The following is a 25,973-nucleotide window of genomic DNA, read 5'->3' on the forward strand; positions in this document are numbered from 1 at the left end:
AACATCCGAAAAGAGACAGAAAAACCACCAATGTGTCATCAAGAAAGAATGCAAAGTCTGCCACAAGCTAAACACATTTCAATCATCTTAAGCATCAAGAAATAGATGATGCCCTCGGGAGGTAAAACATTTGCCATCTAAGAGTCTTGTTTTAGATTTTGAAGTAAAAATGTTAATGCAATGAAGCAAAATCTAAACATGTAAAAATAATAAGAAACAGTAATTGGCTATAAATTCATATAATTAGAAGTTACTTAAAATGGTTGGAAAGCTAAATTCTGTCTATAATTGTTTTCTCAGACCTAGTTTGCTTTTTATGGTTGTAATAAAACATCAAAAGCAACCTGGGGAAGGCAGGGTTTCTTTGATTTTTACAGCCCATCATGAGGGAAATCAGGGCAGGAAGTGAAGTGGAAGCCTTGGGGAGTGCTTCTTACTGGCTTGCTATCCATGGCTTGCTGAGCCCACAACCCACGACCACCTGCCCAGGGATGGCACTGCCCACAGCAGGCTGGGCCCTCTCACACATCATTAATCAAGTAAATGGCCCCATAGACTTGAGTTCCCTCTTTCTAGATGATCCTAGCTTGTGTCAAGTGGACCAGAGCAAAAACAAAAACAATTACTAATGAACACATACTGTAGTACAGTTTAGTTTTGAATGACTGGATTTAAAACCCATACTCAAGGCTTTCCAGTAGTAGTAAACTAACCAGTGTTTATTTTAGCAAATTAAAGACATCTGTTAAAGTACATGATGATTTTCTCTATCAACCTACAGTATCCAAATATTATACTTCACGGCTCTCTATGGCAAAAGGTTGAATGCAGCTGTTTAAAAGAGACTTGAGTTAAGTACATATGAAGAGAACAATCAGCTGATACTGAGATGTGGATCTTGTTCTTAATCACCTTTGGATCCAGCTCCCTACTTCTGTGTGATGGATACAACTTTACCTATGCTGAGACAGCTCTAGATATACCACAAACAAACAAACAAACAAACAAACAAAACCAAAAAGAGTAACTTTAAAACGACTGCAAACTTAGATGGCAGCAGTAACACTCACCGATACAGACATCGATTTTCCCTTTAATGGCAGCTTCATGCAGAGGTGTGTAGTTCCAGTTATCTCTGGCATTCGGATCTGCTCCTTGGCACAGTAATAGATTCACAACCTCAGCATGGCCGAAAGAACAGGCATTATGAAGTGGGATGAGACCCCCATCATCACGAGCATGAACGTTAGCACCCATCTGCAGGAGGTGTTCTACAACATCCTTCCTTCCAAAACCTGGAGAAAAGAGACGGAAATGTTTTATACATTGAGTCAAATCTTTAACAACATCCACACGTATGTACTGAGTCTGTGCCCTAGAGTAATAGGGTAAAATAAAACAAGCAAAAACATGAGCTCTGTTCAAACTGACCTCCCATTTCGAGAAGCAGAACTAAGGAAAGCCCTTCCCTTGTTAATGAGTGGTTGACTCAAACTGTTTCTTAATCGCTTGCTATGGCAAGCCACAGTGTTGGTGACATGTAACAAAATTATATACATAAAACTTCCACGTACTTTATACTTAAAAATTGCTGACAAAAAAATTTATGCTTAAATACTCTGACTACTGCTGACAACCAAACTGAAGACAAATCACATCTAGCACTAAAGAAATAACAGGAATGTGAATGTGACAGAAACACATGGCAACAGTATGGTTAAGAGGATTCTGCAGCAGGAAGAACTAACGAAGATGTGAGAATGCCGTTGGGATTGGTAGCCAAACTGCGTACAACAGGTAGTTAGTTCAGTGACACCGTTTGTGAATGGATTATGAATCTGAGGAACAGGGTGGAAAGTGAGACTAGACACATCTGAAGAAGCAGAACCAGGCAGTTCTCGGTAAGAAAGGGCAAAAGGAGTCCGATAGGCCCAAAGTGGTGTAAATACTGCAGGAACAGGTGAGAAAGGCTATGGAGGGTACTGTCACAGAAAAAGTCAGGAACGCCAACACCAGGCAAAGTCCCATGGAGGAGAATGTAGTGAGACCAGCAGAAACAGGAAAATGGCCATTCATAATGCGAAAGTAACCATAATACAATGGTAAAACTGCAAGCTATATTGCAACAGATTAAAAATGGAAGCTGTATACACCAGCATTTAGTAACTTGTCCCACTTTCTGGCTCCACAGCACCTACCTCCACACTAGTACTTACTTGGTCAAATTAGAAACTGGCATCTTCCATAAAACTGAAGAGTAGTGAAACACTCACATCTTCCTCCACTTTATGCATACATTAAATAAATGACACTCATGTGAAAAATAGGGGGGAAAGATGTGTTTTCTATAAAAAGTCACTCATTTTCAGGAGAATAAGTACTAAGAAACTCTCCCAAAATAAGAAAATACGATTCCATAAACATGTATCACACAGTCAGAATTATACTTCTCCTGAACAATCCAAGTTAAGCTCAAGCTGGGGGAGAGGAAATAAGTCAATTTATTTTCATTAGAATAGTACAGCTATCAGAGACTAGAGAGATGGCTCTTCCACAGGCCCTGAGTTCAATTCCTAGCAACCATACAGTGGCTCAAAACTACTATCTGTAATGAGATCTGGTGTCTCTTCTGGCCTGCAGACATGCAGACAGAACACTGTATAAATAATAAATAAATCTCTTTAAAAAAAATAGTAAAGCTATGAACTGCAGGCTAATTGCCATCACCAAGCCATGCTTTTAGTCTGCTGTTCTTAACCCTGACACAACAGAGGCAGTTAAGAGATTCTACTTAGTCATTTCTAGCCCTTCTTCCCCTTCCTACCACAACTCTATTCCTCCACAGGCTCCTGGGGAATCTCAAGTGCTGTTTTGTTCCTTTTGGGATGGAAAGGGCAATGATGGCTATGTGAGTTCAGGGAAAGTCAGGACACTTACCAGCCTTGGTAAGGAGCTATCAGGTAGCCAAATCTGTCTGCTAGCTAATATCTACAATTGACATGGGAAGATGGGGTCAGGAAGACACACAAGCAGCTCCAAGTGATACCACCAAACTAGGACAGAAATAACTTGGCTCACATTTGCCACTTAGCAATGGTATTAGAAACCCAGAAAAGCTGTTCGCTCTGGTGTTCACTTGTTTACTCAGTTTGTGGTCATCAGAGTGCTACACCTCTGAACTTGATACAGGACTCCCAGACAAGAGAGAAAGTAAAGGAAGAAATATGCTTGGTTGGACACAGAATGCTTACCAGTAAAGTAGAAGCCTCTTCAGATACCCACACCTATGCATTCCTAGACAAAAATGTGTCATCTGCCCACAAAAATGGACTGGAAAACAAGTCTTTTATAGCTTGAGCACACAGCTGTCTCAAGAAAATCAAGTTATCTATTGGTGAAAAACCAGGAGATGAGTTCAGGAAGAATAAATAACAGCATCTGCCATAGCTTCTTAAGTCATGGGTAGAAATTTGTTTCATTTTTAAGTACCTGAGAAACTATTCCTAAGAAAAAATTACTTCACACTATCTGAGTCTTAAAAGGTTTTGCAGATATCGGAATGTGATGTTAAATATTAACTTACCACAAATGAGAATCACCTGAGAGAGTGTCACCTGAGAGATGGACCAGATTACCTTAACTGAGGCAGGAAGACCCACCTGGTGTGACAGCACCTTCAGGTAGCAGCCCAGATGAAAGGGGCCAGAGAAGGCAGGCTGTCCTGCTGCCATGGCCATCCCTCTTACAGATCGGCTTCCTGCTTACCGCTGGGATTCATTGCTTCACTGACAGGAGAAGCGAGTCTCCAGAACCTCCCAGGTTTTTGGCACCGATGGGACTGCTTAGGCAACTAGGCTCAAGGTCTGAGCAACTAACTGTACTCAGATTCTCAGGGATGAGACAATTGTTACTATTTCAATGAAAGCCAATTTAATAATAATAATATCTACTATCTGTTCTGTTCCTCCAGAGAACTCCAATACACTATAAAAAAATGAACAAATTAGAGTCAAACAAATATGGTGGCATACACCTCTAATCCCCAAATTTTGTAGGAGAGTGTGAAGAAACCAGAGTTTGTAGGCCAACATAATGAGATCCTCTCTCAAAAACAATAAAGAGCTGAGAAAATGATCCAGTCAGTAAAACGCTCAGTACACAAGCATAAATATATGAATTTGAATCTCCTACATGCATGCAAAAATAAAAGGCTGTGCACTGTGGTATGTGACAGACCGAAGGATCCCTGAAGCTCCTGGCTCAATAAGAGGCCCAGTCTCAAAACATAAGATGGAGGGTGACTGAGGAGGACTCCCACCATGGAGCTCTGCCCTCCAAATGCACGCATGAGTACAAGTGTACACACATGCACACAATAAAAATCAAAGCACAAGAACAAAACCAGAGGAGACGAAGAAAACTCCTGCTGTAGTCTAAAAATGGAGACAGAGAAGGCAAGGATGGTTGGGTCCTAGAATTCTAGCTGAGTGCCTTAGTCTGTGGAGGTTCCATGTGGGAAAGAAGCAAGTCAACAGCTACAAAATGTCATCTAATATCTGCTCCTTGATATCTACTAAAGTGATATGATTTGCAAATTTCAGCACATTCTTGCTGCTAAATAATGTCATTATTTCTCAGATTCAAAGAAAATTTAAAATAGACACAGAAGAAAAGCATTGTGCTAGCATTGAAAAGAAAATCTAAATTCAAAGCACATGCCTAACTGAATACACTTAGCAATATTCTTTACTCTGAGCTTTAAATATTACAATTAAGGCCATTCAAACTGTTTCAATACTAAATGTAAGGTCACTGGTATTTATTCCTCAAGCTTGAGCTCAAAGATGAGAGTGAAAAAGTCATTCCACTTAACATTTAGCATTTTAAGCTTGCCTACAATTAAAGCCTACAAGAAACAACCTTAACTGTGACACGGACAATATTAACAAAAGAGGAAAATCAAAGGTGCTTGGAGTCTTGTAAAGTAAAGTTTTGTATAAATAGCAGCAACAACAGATTAAAAAGGCATTTCTTCTCCTAACTACCAACAAAGCTACAAACACTGAATTTTTCCCTTAAGTATTGGAAGATCCAAAAACATCCAAAAGACCTCAACATAATAGTAAGGTAAGTCTGAAATTGTCAAGAATACTGACATAAGTGGCAAAGACAGTTTGTGACGGATAACCTATTCAAAATCTTAAAAGGGAAAAATATTACAATGGTCTATTGTTTAACATATTTCATACTACATGAGACTGGCCTGGGTTATTTTCTACTACTGTGATGAAACATTATAATCAAAAGCAGCTTGGGAAACAAAGGGCTTATTTGGCTTAAACTTTCCAGGTCAGAGTCCAACATGAAGGGAAATGGAAGCAGGAAACTCAAGAATTGTAGCAGAGACCTGTGGAACCCTCCTTACAGGTGTCCTCTCTTTCCACAGAGTGCTCAACCTACTTTCTTATACAACTTAGGACCACCTGCCCATATTGGGCTGGGCCAATCACTAATCAAAACAAAACAAAACAAACAAACAAACCCTCCAGATTTGCCCACAGGTCAATAGAGACAATTCCTCAACTGATATTCCCTCTTCCCAGATATATATGTATGTGTGTGTGTGTGTGTGTGTGTGTGTGTGTGTGTGTGTCATTGACAAAAACTAACCAACATTGGGGCCTTTCTACAGTAACTGTGGGGCTTTTAAACACTTTCTACACAACATATTCACCCAGGTCCCTAACTTAACACTGGTTCAGCATCTGAGCAACTCCAGAGGTCCATTACACACAGAATTTCTAACTCTGCTTAGTTAAGGCTGAGTCTATGTGTGTCTTGGCTGATGTGTGCATGGCAGCTGCAAGATGAGAGGATGTTTATGGCACGGCAGCCTCAATCCGGCCTTTACTCCCAATCTTAATAATTTTTTTTTTTAAACATTTTTGGGTTTACTGCATTTTATGAAGGAAATTTACTCACTGTCATGGCCATCTGTAATCTGGGAATTGGAGAAAGAACTTGCAGTTTACTTTAAAAATGTCTACTCTTCTATGTATCAACTGAAGTTTACAAAGTCTAATATACACTAAGCCACAGTAATAAATTTCTGATTTTTGTAATATATGACATCACGATATTTTCTACTTAACTTAACATTTCTACTTAAATAAACATTTTATACTTAACACTCAGACATTACTGCTTCCTTTCTTAATTTTGATTCTAACTACATTTTTTTTGTCAAATGCAGACCCTAACTGAAAAGTATTTTATTTATAAAACCTGATTTATAAAAAGATGAAAATTTAAGCTAAAAGTGAAGTACAGAGAAATAAAAGAGTGCCTTTCCTAAACCCAATGCAGAAATCTCCAGAACAAAATAGACCAGGAGCTTTAAAACAAACTATAAGGAAATATTTCTTGGAACAGGGAAAAAAAAAAGATGGTTAGATTCCAATGCAAAAATTATCAGCTCAACAGCAGAAGACAGGAATTCTGCTTGGGAAAGCATGAGACCAGAGAAAGCCTACACTTCTCAACACTGTCACCATGTCCCCAAGAAAGCTCTCACTCCTCAACACTGTCACCATGTCCCCTTCTCTACTGCAAAATATGAAGACAGGATTTCCAGACCACCTCTAGCCTAAAGTAGGATAAATCAGGGGAAAATATTGCAAGCAAGTCTGAGAGCCAAATGAAAGTCTCACTCCGAGTTAGGCATGGAAGGTGATCACATTTTGAAAAAACAAAAGAAGGCTGGGAAATGCTGAGAACATAGTTAACAGAAACCGCACTTGGGGGCTCTCTACCCTAGCATTATCTATCGATGTCCTACCCTCCACAACCTAGAAAACATCCTTCATCACCCCTAACCTCTTCCAAAGGCTCGGAAACAGGAACAGAAGGAAAGAATTCAAGAAAAGGGAGTAATGGAGAGGAGGAAGAGAAGAAGTGCACAAAAATGACAGACTTCTAGCTAAAGGAAGATCTAAATTTCCAGGCTAAGAGCTCACAGGCTGCCAGTGAGAACAGACCGACACCACAGCACACTCTAACAAGTTCAACAGCTACAAACTTTCTAAGTCCTTCAGAAAGAAAACATAAGACAGCTACAGAACTAAATATAAGTGTAGGATAGGAAACAGCAGCATGTGTGCCAATCTCAGAAGACTGAAAAGATTGCTAAAGACTTGGAATTCTGTTAGTTCTCAGTCTACCTTCCTTTATTTCATCATAGAATTCTACAGACAGGGATATTCTTGGGTGAAGAGAAAAACTAAATGCAGTACAACGAATGAATCATAACTAGAAGTCAGAAGAAAAGTACAAAAAAAATCACTAACATAATTTTAAAAATCCAAGGTTCATTTTATCTTAATGATTAAATTATTCAACAAACAGTTAAAAACAAATAAACCACTCTCAGAATAGTTCAGAAAAACAATCTCTTCAAATCCCTGGCTCTAAATGCACAGCAAAGCAAACTATAGAGATTATGGCATGAAATAGTGAAACTACAAAAAAAAAAAAAAAAAATTATACAACAATGAAAACCAACAGACCACCACTGCCCTGTGACAGTCACTCAGAACAGAAACAACTAGAGAATCCCCTTTGCCAAGTTCAAAAACAGACTACACAAATATGTTGTGGTTAAGGCTAGCAATTCAAAGACAGGCCTGGGGCTACAGATGCACTGATTCTTAATCTGAGTGTTAGTTACACCTGGGGGCAAACACTGAAAATTCACCTATAATATACTTAGGATGTGTGCCTATCTGTGTTTGCTGCATTTCAAAAACAAACTATGGAAGTATACTGAAGGGAGGAGGGCTGTGTGAGGAACATAAACTAGGAGACTCTCCTAAGAAAGCAAATCTAGCAGCACAAGCTACAAGTGAGAATCTGGGTTTCTATGGAAAGCACTGTATGAGAACTTTCACTATCTGCACCTACTTCCTTCCACAGACTCAGCACCCAGGGCTCCCTAAGTACAATCTAAGGAACAGAGGACCATTTCTCCTCAAATATGCCACCACCTGCAAGGCTCATGCATGTGAGTACCAACCATCATAACATGTCCCAACTCACAGAACCTTGTATAAATATTAAATGTTCTTAATCTCACTAAACATGGAGTCTTAACTAAATTGTATGTATACTCCAATAATGAATGACCCTCGATTGTGTCCAAGCATGAAAACAGAGAGGGGGTTTTTAAAAAGCACAGATTACTGTAAACCTGTGATTTCATCAGACCAGGATTAGAATTATGCTCTCAAAGATTACGGGTATCTCTTGAGACTTGGTAAAAGCAAACTATCAGACTAACCAGAAGAGAAGCTCCGGGGTGTGGCCCAGCAATATGTGTTTCAACAAACTTCTCAGTTTGAGGACTATGGTTAGAGAGCATCACACATTTTCTAAGATAACAAAGACCAAAGACCAAAACATCTACTATATTTGTTTTTTGCCTTTGAATTATGACAAAACAGACATTACATGTGAACCTTTTTATTAGTAGCATGCATGTCAATATGAGTGAAAACAAGCATGTGCCATACATAGAAGAGGTCAGAGGATGTTTGGAAGTTGGTACTTTTCTTCAACCATCAGCTCTGGGGGTCCAACTCAGGTGGTGAAGCTTGCACAGTGAGCACTTCTGCCTGCTGAGCCATTTCACCAGCCCCCATCTGAACCATTTTTAAGTGTACAGTTCAGCATCATCATGTGTTTCAAAGAGTTGTGACTCCCATGCTTTATTTCCTACTTAGAACTTTTTGACTGCTTCTGTGAACCAAAATATTTAATAAAACTTACCAGGATAATCTTAACACTCTTTAGACGTAAAAAAAAAAAAAAAAAAAAAAAAAAAAAGCCAAAGTACCCTTTGAGTTAATGAAGCTCTTCATTGATTACTTACAATCAAACATTTTATGTTTACAAAACAAATGAACAAAGGTTAAGATAATCCATCATTCCAGAACTGTGAGAGATGGTTCAGCAGTTAAGGATACTTACAGCTCTTGCAGAAGACACAGGTTTGGCTCCCAGCACCCACAGTGGGTGGCTCACATTCCAATTCCAGGGGATCTAACCCCCTTTTCTGGCCTTTATGGGTTACAACATGCACATGGTATACATGAACTCATGCAGATGCACACATACACAGAAGTTTAAAAAAAAATCTTAAAAGCAAACATCTTAATAATTGTAAATGTTCTAATATTCTATTTACTGAAGAGCTTTAAGTGCCCAAGAAAATGATTAGAAAGACATACCCACCACAGAGCACTTGCCTTGGAGTGGTAAGATGATGGATCATTTCTGTACTTTCAAAGTTTAGATGATTACTTTTACTATCAGTAAACCAATCTGAGAAAGCCATGACAACTCAAAACATAATTTTATTCCTCATTACTATGAAGTTTCCTTTTGAGCAGTCCAGACAGGTTTAATCTGTTACTTAATAGCTATATGACTTCCAAGTTTGACCTAAAAAGTTAGATTAGCACACAAAAAAATTATTTCTAAATGTAAAGAAGTCAGACTTGAGATCAGAAATATTAATCTAAAAAGCCAACTCTTCAAATGTGGACTGAATACCTATATTAAAGTTCTCCTTGTTTTCATAAAATTCCAATAAGATAACAATTATACATTTTTTTTTCTACATTGTGGGTATTGCCTTGTGGAAAACACTGGGCAAACCAAGTTTTTAATATCTTGCTCTACAAATTAGTTCAGGAGAATTTTTTTTTTTTTCCAAATGAGATTTTTTTTTCTTACACAAAAGCACAACTTGGCATCTCTATTGCAGACATTATTTTACAATATAGCTAACCTACTATCATTCATTGTAATTCTGTGTCATCTTTTTTTAAAAAATCAAATTTTCACAGTCCGTATGAGAAGGTAAGTATATGTAAAAGGAGACAAGAACAATGTATTAACAGGATAAATGGGACCATCTAAATGGCTCCCCTAGATATATCAGAATGAGGGCATCCAATCCTGTCAGATCTACTTGGACACACCAACCTTTTCAAAAGCACTGTAATTAGCTACATATTGGGAAGTTTTATTAATTTCTAAAACTATAAGGAGTGATATGAAGACTAGCTTTTAAGGATTGTGGGTCAATCAGTAGATTCTTTTTAAAGTCAATTTGACCTTGCAGTTAACAGAAGTCATCAGTGTTAAGTATCAAAAGTTTACTTGACTCTTTAAGAAAATTACCTCAAAGAAAAAAGTTAAAGCCCAAACAATAAACAAAAACCTGCCACCAACCATTTAACTATAACCAAAAAGAGAAGAAGCTTCTTCCTTCCTTTCCCCTTTTCCTATAGTTTAAAGGACAGCCTCATTTGTTAAACTGAACTAGGAGCTGCCATTCCACAAAGAACTGGGAAGAACACAGGGTCATGTTGCTTTAAGTCTATAAAGAGATAACTGAAGTAAACAGTAAAACAAGTTTTCACAAAGCAGCCCACAAGGTACAGGCAATCTTCCAACCCAAGGAAGCCTCTAAAGCATAGCACCCCAAAACATCCCAAGACATTCCTCAGTTACTCAAAATCAAAATTTTCAAAACCTCAGGCTCAGAACCCATCATCCCAAGAGCTTAGGCTTTAATAAAATCACTTTAGTCAAAAATTAAGGCCTGGCAGTGGTGATACATGCCCTTAATCATCCCAGGCAGGCAGATCGCTATGAGCCTGAGGCCAGCCTGGCCTACAAAACGAGTTCCAGGCCAGCCAGGGCTGTATCACAGAAAAACCCTGTCTCAATCCGCAATTTTTTTTTTTTTTTTTAGGAGCACAATATTTTTTAAACAATAAACTAAAAGTCCATTTCTTGTTTCTGGCATATGGCTCATTTGATAGGAAGCAAAGATTTTTTTTTTTTCTTTTTACTTTATCCTCACACCTATTCATAATTGATCCTGCTCAATTTTTCTGATTCTGAACCCACATGAATGACACATATAGCTCAGCTCATTTTCTATTGCAAAATACTGCAATTATATAAAGAAATAGAAACTTTAGTGGTAAACAATATAAACTTAACTATCATGTCCCTCAGCAAGGGGCCCCAAAGTGGTAAGCATCTCAGCGGTTTGGATGGCATAGCAGCATGTGCATGCTCTAGATCAGCGGTTCTCAACCTGCAGGTTGTGAAGCCTTTGGGTCCCAATCAAAAGCCCTATACATTAGATATTTACATTGTAATTCATAACAGTGGTACAATTAGAGTTATGAAGTATCAATGAAATAACTATGGTTGGGGTCACACAACATGAGGAGCTATATTAAAGGGTTGAAGCATCAGGAAGGTTGATAAGCAGCACCACTCTAGGTGAAGTACTGGCCCAACCTATCGTTTTATTAGGGATCATTCCCAAAACAGCCACTGTACTCCCTCTTCCTGACAACACTACTCACCTGTCAGGCCTTCCCAGCTTCCCTCCACCTAGCAGGCACAAGGGGCTGTGTGTGAGCACATGCACACACACAGTCACAGGAAGACACACCTAGAGACTCAATGCTTGCTCATGCCATGTCATGCTAGAGACAATCTGCACTGAAATCTTCCAGTGTGACAGGATTAGGATGTGAAGTCTACGAGAGGCAATTAATTAGGAAACATAAGTGAAGTTCAGAGTCTTTATAAGAAAAACCATGAGAGCGCTCATTTATACATGTTCTCTTTCTTTGTATCTCTCTCTGCTCACCACATGAGAATATTCTCAAAGTTGGCATGTGGCAACTCAGAAGACAGCTCTGACCAGAAGCCAACCTCTGGGGCCCTGATCTCAGACTTGCAGCACTATGAGTAATTTTTGTTATTTATAAGTCACCCAACTATTACACTTGCATACTAACAGTCCAAACTAACTAAAATAACAAATAATCATGAATTTTTATGTATCTATTAAATACTTTCAAATACATGATGCTGAGCTAGGGGTATAACTAAGAGTTAGAGTGCAGGCATGTACTGCACCCATGACATCGCAGTCAACCCCTACCACAGCACACAAAAGCAAAAGTAATCTATGAAAGAGAAAAACAGATAATCTCACCCATGTACTTAGAAATGTATTTGCAAATCATAACCTCAGCAACTGCTACATCAGTAAGAGACTGGGCACAAATTAAACCCCCGGTTAAAGAGACATTTATACTCCCACTTCTTAGAAAAATCAATCCCCAAAATGAATGTACTGTTTTATCCAATGTTAGGAAACGACACGAGCCCCTGGGAAAGGTAGTTTCTAGGATGAGGCCAGTGATCTAGTATGAAGTCACAAGCTGCATAACAGTGTTGGGTCAAGGAGAGAATGAGTCTAACGACAGTGAAAAGATCATAACAGCATTAAAAAACTATCATGAAATGATATCACTGTCACTGTAATATCACAATGCATTACTTCTATGTTTTGTGGTGATTGTGGTGTAAACAAACTCACTGCAATGTACTTGTACTCTCCCTGTTATATAAAACCACGACTCATACAAGTACATATAGTACATCAATTTAGTAATGCTAGTAAATTACTAGGTCAGTGTATTTACTACATTATGCTTTCACCATTATTTTAGAATACATTAGTCACTTAAAAATGTATGGAAAGCAGCCTTAAGCAGGTCCTTTACAGGTACTGCACAAGGAACTGCTCCCACAGGAGATGGTCCAATGCTGTTATTGTCCCTAAGTACATTCCAGGAGGACAAGGCACTGAAATCCTAGCTTCCAGTGTCATAGTACTAGGAAGTAGAGGACAGTGACACCGATGATGCTGACCTGGTGTTAGCCTAGGCTGAATAATACATATTTAACAACAGTATAGGAAAAGTAAAACACAATTTTTAAAAATTTGAATAAAAGGTTATAAAATGAAGATACAAAAGATGAAAATATTTTGTCCAACTGTATACAATATGTTTGTGTCTTAAGTATTACAAGAGAATCAAAAATTTAAAAATTTGTAAAAGATTACAAAGTGGAAAAGTCCTGACTAGTAGGCATGGTAGTACAGGCCTACTATTCATGGGAGGTAAAGCACAGGACTGAGAGACCCTGCCTCCAACAAATAAAAGGGAACTGAGGTTCACACATCACTGAAGAAAAAAACTTATAAATTAAGGTGGTGGTAAGTATACAATGTTAAAAACACAATAACAACTAAACAAACAAAGAACTACAGTAGTATAGACTAAGCCTTCCTATTGACTCTGCAAATTTTGCATACTCCACTTATGTCTTTAAGGGTATGCTATGTTTCATGTTTCATATTTTGTTTTACTGTGTATTTCCTATGTTTCTATACAAATACCCATCACTGTGTTACTATCAGAATTCAGACACTGACATGATACTGGACAAGGGTGTAGCCTAGAAACAACACCACAAAACATAGGTGTATATTAGGCTGGGCCTTCCAGGTTTCTAAGCACACTCTGATGGGTCACAAAAAAAAAAAAAAAAAAAAAAAAAAAAAAAAATTCACCAAGGGATGCATTTCTCCAAACTTATCCCTATCATTAAGCAACACAAAACTCCAAGTGTAATCGTCTCCTCCTGGGTCTGAGCTGAGCCCACTCTATCAGACTCAGCAAAGGTGGAGTGAGAACACTGGAGAGTCTAGATTCGATTTTACTCAAGGATCCTGCTGCCTCACTTGCTGGCTTTCTCTGAAATGAACTGCTATGTTGTAAACTGCTCTACGAAACTGAATACCTAAGTCCAGCAACCTTCAAGGAACTGTTGGCTACCAACTTGGACATTTACCTAACCCAAAATCCAGTAATTCTAATATATATGTATTTGTTCAAGAAGGGAAAAACCCTACACCACAAAACAAGACTTTAAGAATGTATGCCATAGCCAGGAATTGGTGGCACACACCTTTAGTCCCAGCCCTTGTGAGGCAGAGGCAGGCCTGGTCTACAGAGCTAGTTCCAGGACAGGCTCCAAAGTAATACAAAGAAACCCTGTCTCAAAAAAACAAACAAAAAATAGCAGCTTTATTCATAACAGTCAAAACTGGAAACAGCCTAAGAGTCTATCAATAGAAGAGAGAAACCAGCACAGTGATAGAATGGTATCTACAGATCATGGGAGAGGCAGGTCGTACAGAAAAGTGTGAACTTATAGAGAACTTTTAAAACGAAACTGCTAATCCCAGAAAACTGAGCTTCCTGACTTTGTGGTGACTTTCTATAAGGGTCTGAATCACATGGTAAATGTAGGTATCCAAACTCACCTTACTTGGGGCACCTACTTAGTTGTCTGCAGTTCACACTGACACACATTTGAAGAGTCTGAGACACTGAGGACTAAGTAAACAGTGGAAGGCAGAAATATAAGCAATCTTATAACAGTTTGCTTGTTACTTTTTTCATTATTGGAAATGGTCTGACCCAAAGAGTGACACCACTGAGGCAAAAGAAAGACACTCATGCATCTCCCCAACTCAAAGCTCCTTGTAAACTGTACAAAAAGGGGTCATTTACACACACAATTTTAAGAAAGCACAAGGTACAAACAATACCATTTTCAACCAGCGGTTTTAAGTCTAGGAAGGAATTTACAAAGCAAGTTCCTTTTCTTCTACTACAGTCAAACTTCTCAATCCCTGTAACCCCAGCACTTGGGAGGCTGTGGCAGGGGCATCAGTGCCAACCTAACCTAAAGAAGTAAGACTAAGTTTCTAAGAAAACTAAGGGATGCTGTCATCAATAAAGGGCAGAAAGGCACAGGCCACACCCACTCCAGGATGAAGCACCTGGACTCTTTTTGCCACAGGTTAGAGGACACAGTGTGCATAGCTCAAACAGCTGTACTGGAAGGGGGTGGATATTATCTCTATGAAAAATCAGGATCTGGAGTGAGTTGGGCAACTTTTGTGGGGTTCAGTGTGTACTGCACAAGTCCTATCCAAATCAAGAAAGCAAAACTGACATATATTCTACTTTTTTGGCTACTTTTGATACTAACATGCCTTAATACAAGAAATATGGTAATCAACTATACAGAAACCTACATCAAACACATTAAAGACTATGCTGGCTGAGGTGGAGGCCCTGTGAGTTTAAGACCAACCTGATGTACACAGTGAATGTGTTCTAGGACAGCCACAGATATGTACGAGACCCTGTCTCATAAAGGAAGAAAGAAAAGCAAATACTATGAGGGAATACAAAGATGACTCAATGGTTAAAAGCACCTGCTGCTTTTCCAGAGGACTCATTAGATTCCTTGTCACCACACTTCATACAGCTCACAACCACATGCAACTCCAGATCCAGGGTATCCAATACCCTCAGGGGACCACATGACCACACACACTACACACACACACACACACACACACACACACACGCACACATCTTAACAAACAAAACTAAGTTTTAAATATAAATACTAAATACTGAGATCTCAAAACTGAACCTTCAAAAAAAAAATACCTCATCTGAACTCTTGTAAAAATAAATCTCATCAAAATTATATCAGTTTATCACTAAAAATACATCACTACTAGGAAATTAACATAATTTCACTTTATTGTACTTAAAACGCTCTATAGTGACCTGGTGCCATAGTGCACACCTAGAATCTCAGCATTCTAGAAGCAGAGACAGTCAGATTTCTGTGAGTTCGAGGCTAGCCTGGTCTAAACAGCCAATTTCAGGGCAGCCAGGATTACATAGTAAAACCCTATTTCAAAAACAAACCTAAACAATCTTAAAACAAAAAACAGAATTAACAGCCTCTTTTACATACTCCAGAAAGCAGTATAATATGCTCCTACAGGTTACACTTTATGAGTTTTTATTATTCTTTAAACTTCCTCACTACTAGTGCTATAAATTTATGAACTGTCACTCCAAAGTTTTGCCAGTTTTTAGCACATAATGAACTATTATTGGCTATAATTTTTAAATTTTTCCATCCAAGATATTTACCTATCCCTAAAAAAAAAGCAATTCCAGGATAATATCATGACTATAGTAACAACCAATTAATAGCCAACTAACAAGTACTTTTAACTTTTAACTTGGCCTACATCCAATGGAAATTTGACTTAAGGAAGCGTCAATGATATACAAACAAATATAAAAGTGAAAGTTAACTATGGAATGCTTTTTTACCATGGATAATCCAACAATCATTGTTTTGTATGTTTCCCATAAATGAGCTAAACAAAAAAAGTAGGCTGTATCAAGGTTAGTGTCTCCTAACTACAAAATAATTATAAGAGGATATTTCACCATTGCAGTCCAATATATGTGAGTACACAGGAAACCTCAGAGAAGAATTCCAAGCCATTTGTGGAGAACAGAAGACATGACTGTGAAAGGAGCACTATTCTGTGTGGATTAATTCTAAATGAGTAAACTGATGCACAAATATGTATATATATAAGTAGCATGTTGGTAGTTATAGATTTGTGAGATAATGAATGCACTGATCAGATTTAGGGCAAAAGCACTTGAAAGTAAACATCCTCCGATGATGTATTAAATCAGACTTAGACCTTTCCTTTAGCCTAAAGAAAAAAAAAATGTGTAGTGACAGAGGAAAAAAATGAGTGAGAAAAGAAAGAAGAGCAAGACAAGAAAAAGAAATGCTATTCATATAAAACAAGCATGAACCTTGAGTTTTCACCTAGTCAGATCAATACCTACTTACTAGCCAGTTCATCACACTCAATACTTAGTATCTAACTACCCAGCATAGACCCAATAATCTGACAATGACGTCCAATGTATAGTATACCACTTGTCACTACCCATTAGTGGATCACAGAAACAACTTGCTAAAAAATTAAGTGGAAGACTATTATAAAGTACCCAAGTACAACCACATATAAGGGAGAGTGTGGTTTCCATCTCCCAAAAGTTTTGATTAAATTTCCACAATACAAAACCTATTTCTAAGTATGGGCTGCAAAAGAAAAAGTCTGCTAGCTACCCTTTCTCCAATCACCAGACTACCACTTTCTCCCAAAGCTTCATAACTTGGGCCCTCTTCATTGCAATTACAAAACCAAATACACATTTTTATAGCTTAAGTTCTAAGTCAAACTGCTGACTCAACAGCCACGGTCCACTGCTCACTTAAACACGTGTACCTCACTTTCCATCTGTAAAAAAAAAAAAAAAAAAAAAAAAAAAAAACAGTGGCAGTACCTACCAAGTTGTAGGGGAAAAAAATCATAAAGTTCTAAGCCTAAGTTTACAGAACAAACTGAAGGAGTAACATGCACTGAAATGTCCAGCAAGAAGAGCTGTAGGAGTAGCCAACTGCACAGTACTTGACCCACATAAGCAAAGTCCTGGAGTTCAACAGCATCAGGACGCAAACAAGGAGCTGGAGAGACGGCTCTCACGGCAAGCACTGCTTACTCTTGCAGTGGAACTGAACACCCATGTTGGGTGACCCACAACTACCTGTAACTCCAGCTCCAAGGGAACTGCCTTCTTGGGACCTCCACAGGCAAATTCGTACACACATTTGGCAAACAGTCACACAGGTACTCATGAATAAAAACAATGTTTTTTTTTTTTAAAGAAAACATTTAAAGAAGGTGTCGGCATTTTATTTGAATGGTGAACCTTTTCATTTTGTATCTCATTTGAATTTATAATGCATATGTAAATTACATACTTCAAATGTAATGTTTTAAAGTACAAGTCTAATTACCTTTAATTAAAAAAAAAAAGAAAACAACAGGAAGTACCAAGGCAGTAAGATTATGACCCTCTTGTTTTTAACTATACATTTCTGAGTTTTAATTAAAACCAGCATGTGTTTCTAAAAGAAAACAACTACTTGCTCAGAAGGGGGAGGGGCAAAAGAAGTTCAGCAGTTAGGAATCTGTGCCTATCTGGAGATTTTCATGCCAGAGACTTAACTAAATCCTCACTCAAACTGCCTATCATCCTTGTCTCTAAGAAATGAGCCAGCTGAGACAAAGTAAATACACAACAGGAGTTCGAACAACTTGAAAACTGCTCTTTCTTCCCTTATCATAGGGCACACAATACCCTTATCACTATTGTCTCAGGACAGACCAGTGGTAGTCTTTCCCAACAGACTGTAAACTTCTTAGAAAATGTGGAATTTCACAAACTCCACCCGTGTTTCGTTGTGTTACTAAGAATATGGCAGATTCTTAAACACTTGTTGAGTTACCGTGCACTTCTTTTGGCTCGGACTGTCTTCAAGAGACGTAACCGTGTCAAACAAAATAAACTAGCACACAAACGAGAAGGTAATTGATTCTAAAGCTACTCCAATCTAACTTGTCTCTGACACACTCTGAACTGAAAAAAGTTTTAAGTGCGTCCATATCCAGGGTCAACCACTATACAGAGTTTGCAAAACTTGGAAGTACCAAGGCTACAAACGCTAAGGAGTGGATTCACAACATCCCTCTTCCACGCCCCCACCAACCCAGGTACGAACTTCAGGTCTCGGTGTTGAGGGGTAAGAGAACAACAGCAGGCAAGCCCCTACTTGTCCCGCTACAACCTGTAACTCTTTTCCCTAGTCCGATCACCCGTCTTCCATTCCCAAATTCGTAAAACACAATCCCAAAGTTTCCCACCTGCTGCGAAGTGCAGGGGAGAAGACTTTCGGCCGGCCATGTCCTTTGCATTCACGTTCGCTGCGTCCACCAACCTCTTCACCCGGGACACGTCCCCATTGCGACAGGCCTCCAGCAGCTCCCGCAGGGCCCCGCTGACGGCTGGGACCCCCGGGCCAAGGCCCGCCGCCCCGGGTCCCAAAGTTGCTGTGGAGCCAACTCCGGTCGCCTCGGGGCTCTCGGCTAAGCTCGAGCCAGGGGAGGATGGGGAGGAAGACGAAGATGAAGTCGGTGAAGAAGTGGACGAGGCAGAGTTGTTACCGCCAACGCCGGCTGGGCTGGGAGCGATTCCGACGGCGGCGGAAGCTGCCGGGACCGCGGCTGTGGCTGCCACCGTGCAGACGGCCCCGTCCACCGGGTCTGGAGATCGCGGCCTGTCGGGCGGGTCCCGGCTGCCATCCCCCTCCGGCAGCGCCAGGCCGTGCCGCGGGGAGGCGAAGGGCGCCAGGCCTCCGGCCGTGGGCGAGGCCGGAGTGGGTCCCGGGGCCAGGCCCGGGCTGAGCGGCGGGGGAGGTGGCGGTGGCGGCGCCGAAGCCCCTGGGGCGGGCTGGAGCTGTTGTTGATGATGGTGGTGATGATGCTGAGAGCGACGCGACGCCGCCATCTTCCCACTCCCCCAGTACTGTCACTGCGGCAACGGCGCCACCGCCCGCCCTCACTTCCGGATTTTGGACCAATCAGAACCCACAACACCGGAAATGATTCTTGCCGAAGAGGGAGGAGTCCAGAAGAAGAAGGGACGTATTGGGAGTTCAGAGACCAACCAGCCAGGGGGCGTGGCTTTGTAGTAGAGAGGCGGGCTTTTGTGACGCCCTGGCGGGCTGGCTTGGCAGATTTGAAAGCCAGGAAGAGCCACTTACCTGCATGAGAAACTTCTTCCTTCCTTCACTTTCTGCCGGATTGCTTTGACATGCCCCTTCTGAGGAAAAGGTCCGCCCTGTCCGGTTTCAGAAGCAGCTATTGAAGTGTAACTTGGTTCAAACATCTATCAAATGTCCATGCCCGGAAAATGGAATAGTACCCACCTCACAAAATTGTTTGTAGGGATTAAGTAAACTAATGCATGCAAAACGCTCTGAGAAATACATAACTATAAGTAGCACATGGGGGATTTTTAAAAATGCAGTGTTGGATCTCCCTACACCCCTGTTATCTCTTTGGTCTCTTTTACAGGACAGGCACGATGGCTAAGGACACTTGTATATTCTATAAGGGTGCAATTGTACTTAATACTGTAGAAAAGAATCCACACAAATACACATTGACAAAATCTCCATTTGTTTGTTCTAACTCCGGGTGCCTTGAAAGAAATGTAAGGCTCGGTGTCTTTGGGAATATGAAATTTTAACAAACCTAACTAGACAGAGAATAAGGACGGACAGGTGCAAGCAGGGAAAAAAGAGCACCAGTCATGACTCTTGGAGACCAGGCTGACCACCTGATCAGAGAGACAGGACCAAACTCTGGAATGATTGACATCCTTTGTTCCCTTTAGCTAGCAGGGAGATGACAGTAAAACAGCTCTCTAAAATGTTAATCCTGCCTTCTCAGATTACAGGCCCTCTGAAGAAAGCAGTTCAAAGAGTCATCCTGTCTCTGCTTGTTGGCATTTGTGTTAATCAGATAGTCTGAAAGTTTTCCATGTAAGTTTTCTCACTCTGTGGCTTTGCTAGACCCCAGTCTTAAATGGTGATTCAGATAACCAGGATTGAAATTCAAACTCTGCCATTTCCTGGCTGTGTACATTTAAGCAAGCTACTTAACCATTCTGCCAGTTTCCCTTTTGCAAGACCAACAATTTTGATTAAATGTTAATTAAAATCAAGACTTTTAAAAAAAAAATCTGTCTTTATACACTTATTTCCCATCTTAATTTTTAACTAACTGTGATTTTTTTTTCTTTTTTTGGGGGGTGGCTCTTTTCCCCCATTCCTCTCCACTTCCCTCTCTCCCCCTAAACTAAGACTAAAAACCTGATTTCTGTCTTTAATGAAGCATTAATGTGCCACTTTCTCTACCCTTCTTCTAACTATAGATTTTGTGTGACATTAATAGATGTACCCATGAATGAGATAATTTCAGTAAGACCTCTGTTTCATACCGATTGTCCAATAGTGAAATAGGTGTTGTGGAAGTACACACTAACAGAATTTTTCTAATAGAGTGGACACAAGGAGAGTCTTTTCTAAGAAAAAAACAAGATGCATCAAGCAGAATATTAATCCAGTGGTTGTTTCAACCATTCATTATTAAATTTGTATATTGCAATGACTGGGTAAATTTTGGCATATCAACTAAATATAATAAGATCATGAATATGAGTGGCATTTGGTTTTCATTGAATCTAGGACTACAGGTTATAAGTCTAACATTATCCTTATGTCTTATACATTTGTGCCCTTTTCTACGGTGACATTTGACAAAGGGTACTATAGTAGAGAACACAGTGAAACTAAAATCAGTCCTAGTTTTGACTCTTTTTCTGTGAAAAAACGGTATTACGTATGACATTCTAATTTATACATCTTTACACATTTCAAGGAATACATTCAGATACCTTAAACAAAAATGTCAATGGACAAAACTTAAATTTACAATAAACCCAGAAAATGTATTTTATTGACTATGAAGGTAGTTATTACTGCCCTGCCTTAAATTCCTTATCCAGAATCCAAAAAAAAAAAAAAAAAAAAAAAAAAAAAAAAAATTGTAGTCAACCTCCACCCGGCAAAAAATTGTACCCAAAGCATTTCTAAACAGTGAAGTCCATAGTCCATAATCCTACTTGTAAGAAGTTGTGTCTACATTTTCCACTGTGTTGTTTGGATGAATGAAGCAAGAAGTGGTCATTGGGCCATTTTGAATATTCTATGAATTGATTGCTACAAACCTAGAGATATATCAAGACCCAGCTACCCAAGGTTTTGTATTTATTTTTCAATCAGTGACCACATGGTTTCTCATAAACAAAAGATGAGACTCTAGTTGTTAGGATGATCACTAACAACCAACACAGTAAGTTTCTTTTTCATCATCAAAATTTGGGAAATTCTTATGATGACTATAGAGCAGAATGCTAAGTCAGCACTGTTCTCTTGAGTCTTCTTAATGCAGAGCAGAGGCTAGCATGCAGGGGTGGAGGTGAATCAGATCTCTACAATTTTCCTTCTGGCCCTTGAGTATTATTCTCTGAAAAGGAAGCATAAAGAATATCTCATCTGGCCCCCAGATGGCCATTTACTCATATATTGCAGAAAGGAGTAATGGTTAAACTATTTTAACATGCATCTACTTTGTCTGTTTATCAGAACAAAATAAATAAGAGAAACATCTGCTGGATTGAATAAAAAGACTGGATTGCCTGAAACTGATCGTAATACATTCTGAAAATGTGTTCAGTCAATTGGAAATAGCTTTTTTCATCCTCAGTGGGGAGTAGTAAAGGTGCTTAACATTAAGTATTTATAAAATTTATGAGCTCAGAAGGCCTAATGCTAAGCTCTAGAAATGAAAGGGCAGCTATCACTACCTAATCCGTGGTTATGCACAGGTCCATGAGGTATAGATAGACACATCATCCTAGATGGATAATACTAGAGGAATACACTGTGCTAGAGAAGGCAAAATTATTAGTCAGCTAGCCTTGTAGATATAGTTCAGCCTAAGACTTTACTGGGGCCTTGGCATGAGGATTAAAATTCCTATTTTGTAAGTACTCCTTGAATGTTAGCTCTGTTATGTTATGTGGCACGCCTAAAATTAACATGTCATACAGCCACTATCAATAACTTTCACCTCTCAACTTCTTTATAGACAAAGACATGTAACAGAATTCTTAAAGAAAGATTAGCTTATTTGTTTGATTAATTCAGGATTCTTATAAATCCCTCCAATCTCCAAAAATTGAGAATCATAGTATAAAGTAGCATCTTAGTGTTTTCAAAAATATTTACACAACATTTTTCTGCTTAATATGCAATCAAAAATATTTACACAAAAATCATATCCATCTGACTTTAAAAATATAAGCACTAGCACTCTCCTAGGCCAGATTGTTGACAGAAGCAGCTTCTTAGAGAAAATCTAACTGAAAACAAATAAACAAATGTGTTTCTGGAATGTGTTATATTTGGGTTTTCTCTACAGTAATTACATGAACTCTCTTTGAAGGTTACACCATCATAAGTTGGCATGGGTTCCATATTTCAGTCGCAGTCAAACTTGGTTTGATTAAACTATTTATACATTTACAATTGATCTGTCCCAGATGCAAATTCATTAGTAGTATTTCAGATCTATTATGTCTGGTTAATCTTTGGTATGCCAAATCCATCAGCACAAGGCAATGCTGTGATTTAATCAAGGAAGTGTCATTTTCTCACCTTAGTCTTAAAGAAATTTGTCATTCTTACATCAGAAATGCCCAAAGTGCATTTCTCTATAAAAGTGTTACATTCTTTTAGCTAAAGTTCAACCAGAAATCTGTATGAGTCACAATGACAAAAGGGCCCAACAGTTACCATGGCAGCCATTGTATCAGATGAGGGTTTGTTAAAAACAGAAACAACTTATGAGACAAGAAAATGACAGTGATTCAAAGCTGATATAACAAACTTGAAGTTGCTTTATAAAACAACCTCTTACATACTAGGGGCACTTGATGCTATGGAAGTTAAGAATGTGGACTCTACATATCAAATGCTTGAATATGAATCCTGACTGTCATATTTAGCATTAACACATTTGCTATCCTACTGTTTGGGGGATACATGTGCATGCATGTACACATATGTGTGGTGACCAGAGGATGACTGCAGGTGCCATTCCCCTAGTGCCATCCACCTAGTCTTTAACTGAAACACAGGCTCTTGCCACGTGGAACTTGCCAAATAGACTAAGCTGGCCAGCCATTGAATCCCAGGAATCTGCCCCTCTCATTCTAACTCTAAGATTACAAGTGTGTGCCCAGTTTTTTTGCAGTTTCTTGCACTGACTTGTCCCATATCTCGTCCTTTGGTATTTATTTTGGCGCTCAGTAACTTAGCATAAAACACTCAGGATAAGCCACTTAACTTTTATTTATGTATTTATTTTGGTAAGTCCATCTGTGAGGTGGGAATGAACAGGTGTCATAGTTTCGAGCTTTATACTGACTTCTTAAATGAAACAGGCTCTTATATTCAGTGAGTATATAATCACTGACTATAAATCACTCCTGGCTGTAAGGAGGAAGTGGCCATGGCAGAAGAAGGACACCCGAATCTGGAAGGAAGTGTGTTTCCTTCAAAAGATTCTGCCCCAGTGCTGAGAAAACAATGTAACTGCAGTATAGGGTTAGGTTTTAGGGCCAAGAAGTCTAGAGAAAACAAACAAAAACCATAAAACCCTCCCTAAACCCAGTTTCACTGGTAAAAAAAGAGTACAGCCAGTTTGAGCCAAGCATATTGGCACAAAGGGAAGGAAAGGGCTATAGTAACAACAAAAAAGATGTGATGCCAAGACAGGGCTCTCCTTTTATAGATATATGTTTATAATTTTGTTTTATAGTTTGTTTTTATTGACAAACAGATCCTACTTGTGCTATTTCGCATAGGATGATATTGCATCTGTTTTTAGATCTTGCATTAAAGCTGTTAAAATATCATTGGAATTTATTCTACTCAATTTTAAGCACTTAGAATATATTTTTCTCTATTCTTTTTTTTTGTACATTAGGTATGTTGATCTATGAATTAATATAAATATGGATCACCCACTATACTTTGGAGCCCAGGAGTGATGGCACATTAACTCAGCACTCAAAAAGCAGAGGTGGATTTCTGTGAGCTAAAGGCTAACCTGGTCTACATAGCTAGTTCCAGGCTAGCCATAGCTACATAATTGAAACTCTGTCTCAAAATTAAATAGAGTATATAAGCATTTGGCTTGGGAGATGGGTTAGTGTTTAAAATATTTACTGTACAAACATTAGGATGGGAGTTCAGATCTTCAGAACCCAGGTAAATACTGAGTGGGTGTAGTGCTCACCTTTAAATTCGGAGCTTGGAATGTGGAGATGGGGGATATGGAAAACTGGTTAGTTAAAATAGCCATTTGGGTCAGCTCTGAGTTCAATAGAGAAGCTCTTTCTCAATAAATAAGACAGAGAACCATGGAGGAAGACTCCTAAAGTCAACTTTTGGCTCTCACATGTCCATCTGCACACATGAGTACATACACATATACACATACCAATAAAATACATAATTTTGAAGAGTTTAGCACGTTCAGAGTTTTGCAACAGTTGCTGCAATCAATAATAAAACCTTTTCCACTCACCAAGAAAATACATATCAATTATGAACATTGTTTAAAGAGGTTTTTAAGATGGAAATAAAAATAATGTGTCTTTATGGCAATGAGAAATGTCTAGAAATGTAAAGGTAGTTCATAATGTAGGAGTAATGGGGGAAAGTCATAAGGTTAGTATGTCCCTGGTAGCACTGTGCTAACTAATGGCCATTCCTTTCCAAAATGCAAGTTTAGATAACTCTACCACAAAAAGGAGATGTGAGTAGCTGAGATGCAGGTAATGGAACCATGAAATGAACAGTGGAACGTCCTTAGAACTATCAGGTACAACTGCTTGACCAGGGGCAGACAATAGGATTCTGTGTTGTATTCTTCCTCTTCTGTTATGAGTATTTACTTACATTCCTCTTTGTTTACTTCCCTCTCATCACTATACCCTCTAAAAAGTATGTATCAGTAATGGTTACATTAGTGTAATAGTATTGAAGCTACAGGATATCAGAAAAGAAACCCTAAAATGCCCTTGGAATGTCTTGTGAAGCATGCATTTGCAACAGTGTTATTAGACAAAGGACATCTGATACCCTTGTAAACAAGTAGTGCATATACTGAATTAAGATAATGTTAGGACAATTGTTTACTTACAAATGCTTGACAAAAGAAAAGTGAGGAGAAAACTAATTAAAAACCCTTTAGAAATCAAAGTTATTTTATTTTTCAAGACACATGCTCTCACAAAGGAAGAGTATGAACTGCTGCCATCTCTACCAGGAAACCTGAAAACTTATCCTAAGGAAATAACTCTGAGTGGGAGGAAAGCAAAATGCTATTGTAGAGGTATATTTATAGGGGTAAGAAGCTAGAGGCATTATAAAAAAAATCAGACACACACTAGTTTAAGGCATATGCTTTGTTAGAAATCATAAAGTCCTATTCAAATAACAAATTGGAGAGCATGTATGTTAAGACGTGGGAAAGCATTTACAGAAGAATTTCAAGGGACTAATGGAAGATATGTTGT

At 38.9% G+C, this 25,973-nt stretch overlaps 1 protein-coding gene across 1 annotated transcript in view; it reads right to left on the reverse strand.

Moving 5' to 3' along the window:
- Positions 1-19,303, reverse strand: part of Tnks (tankyrase) — a 128,297-nt gene extending 108,994 nt beyond the window's left edge. The window contains exons 1-2 of the mRNA XM_051182269.1: positions 18,623-19,303; positions 1,071-1,295 (exon numbers count right to left, since the gene is read on the reverse strand). Of these exons, the coding sequence (XP_051038226.1) occupies positions 1,071-1,295; positions 18,623-19,265 (868 nt within the window). The 5' untranslated portion in view covers positions 19,266-19,303. The remainder of the gene's footprint in view (positions 1-1,070; positions 1,296-18,622) is intronic.
- Between the last annotated feature and the right edge of the window lie 6,670 nt (positions 19,304-25,973).

Source organism: Phodopus roborovskii, unplaced genomic scaffold (genome assembly GCF_943737965.1).
Source record: "Phodopus roborovskii unplaced genomic scaffold, PHOROB, whole genome shotgun sequence".
Lineage (NCBI taxonomy): Eukaryota > Metazoa > Chordata > Mammalia > Rodentia > Cricetidae > Phodopus > Phodopus roborovskii.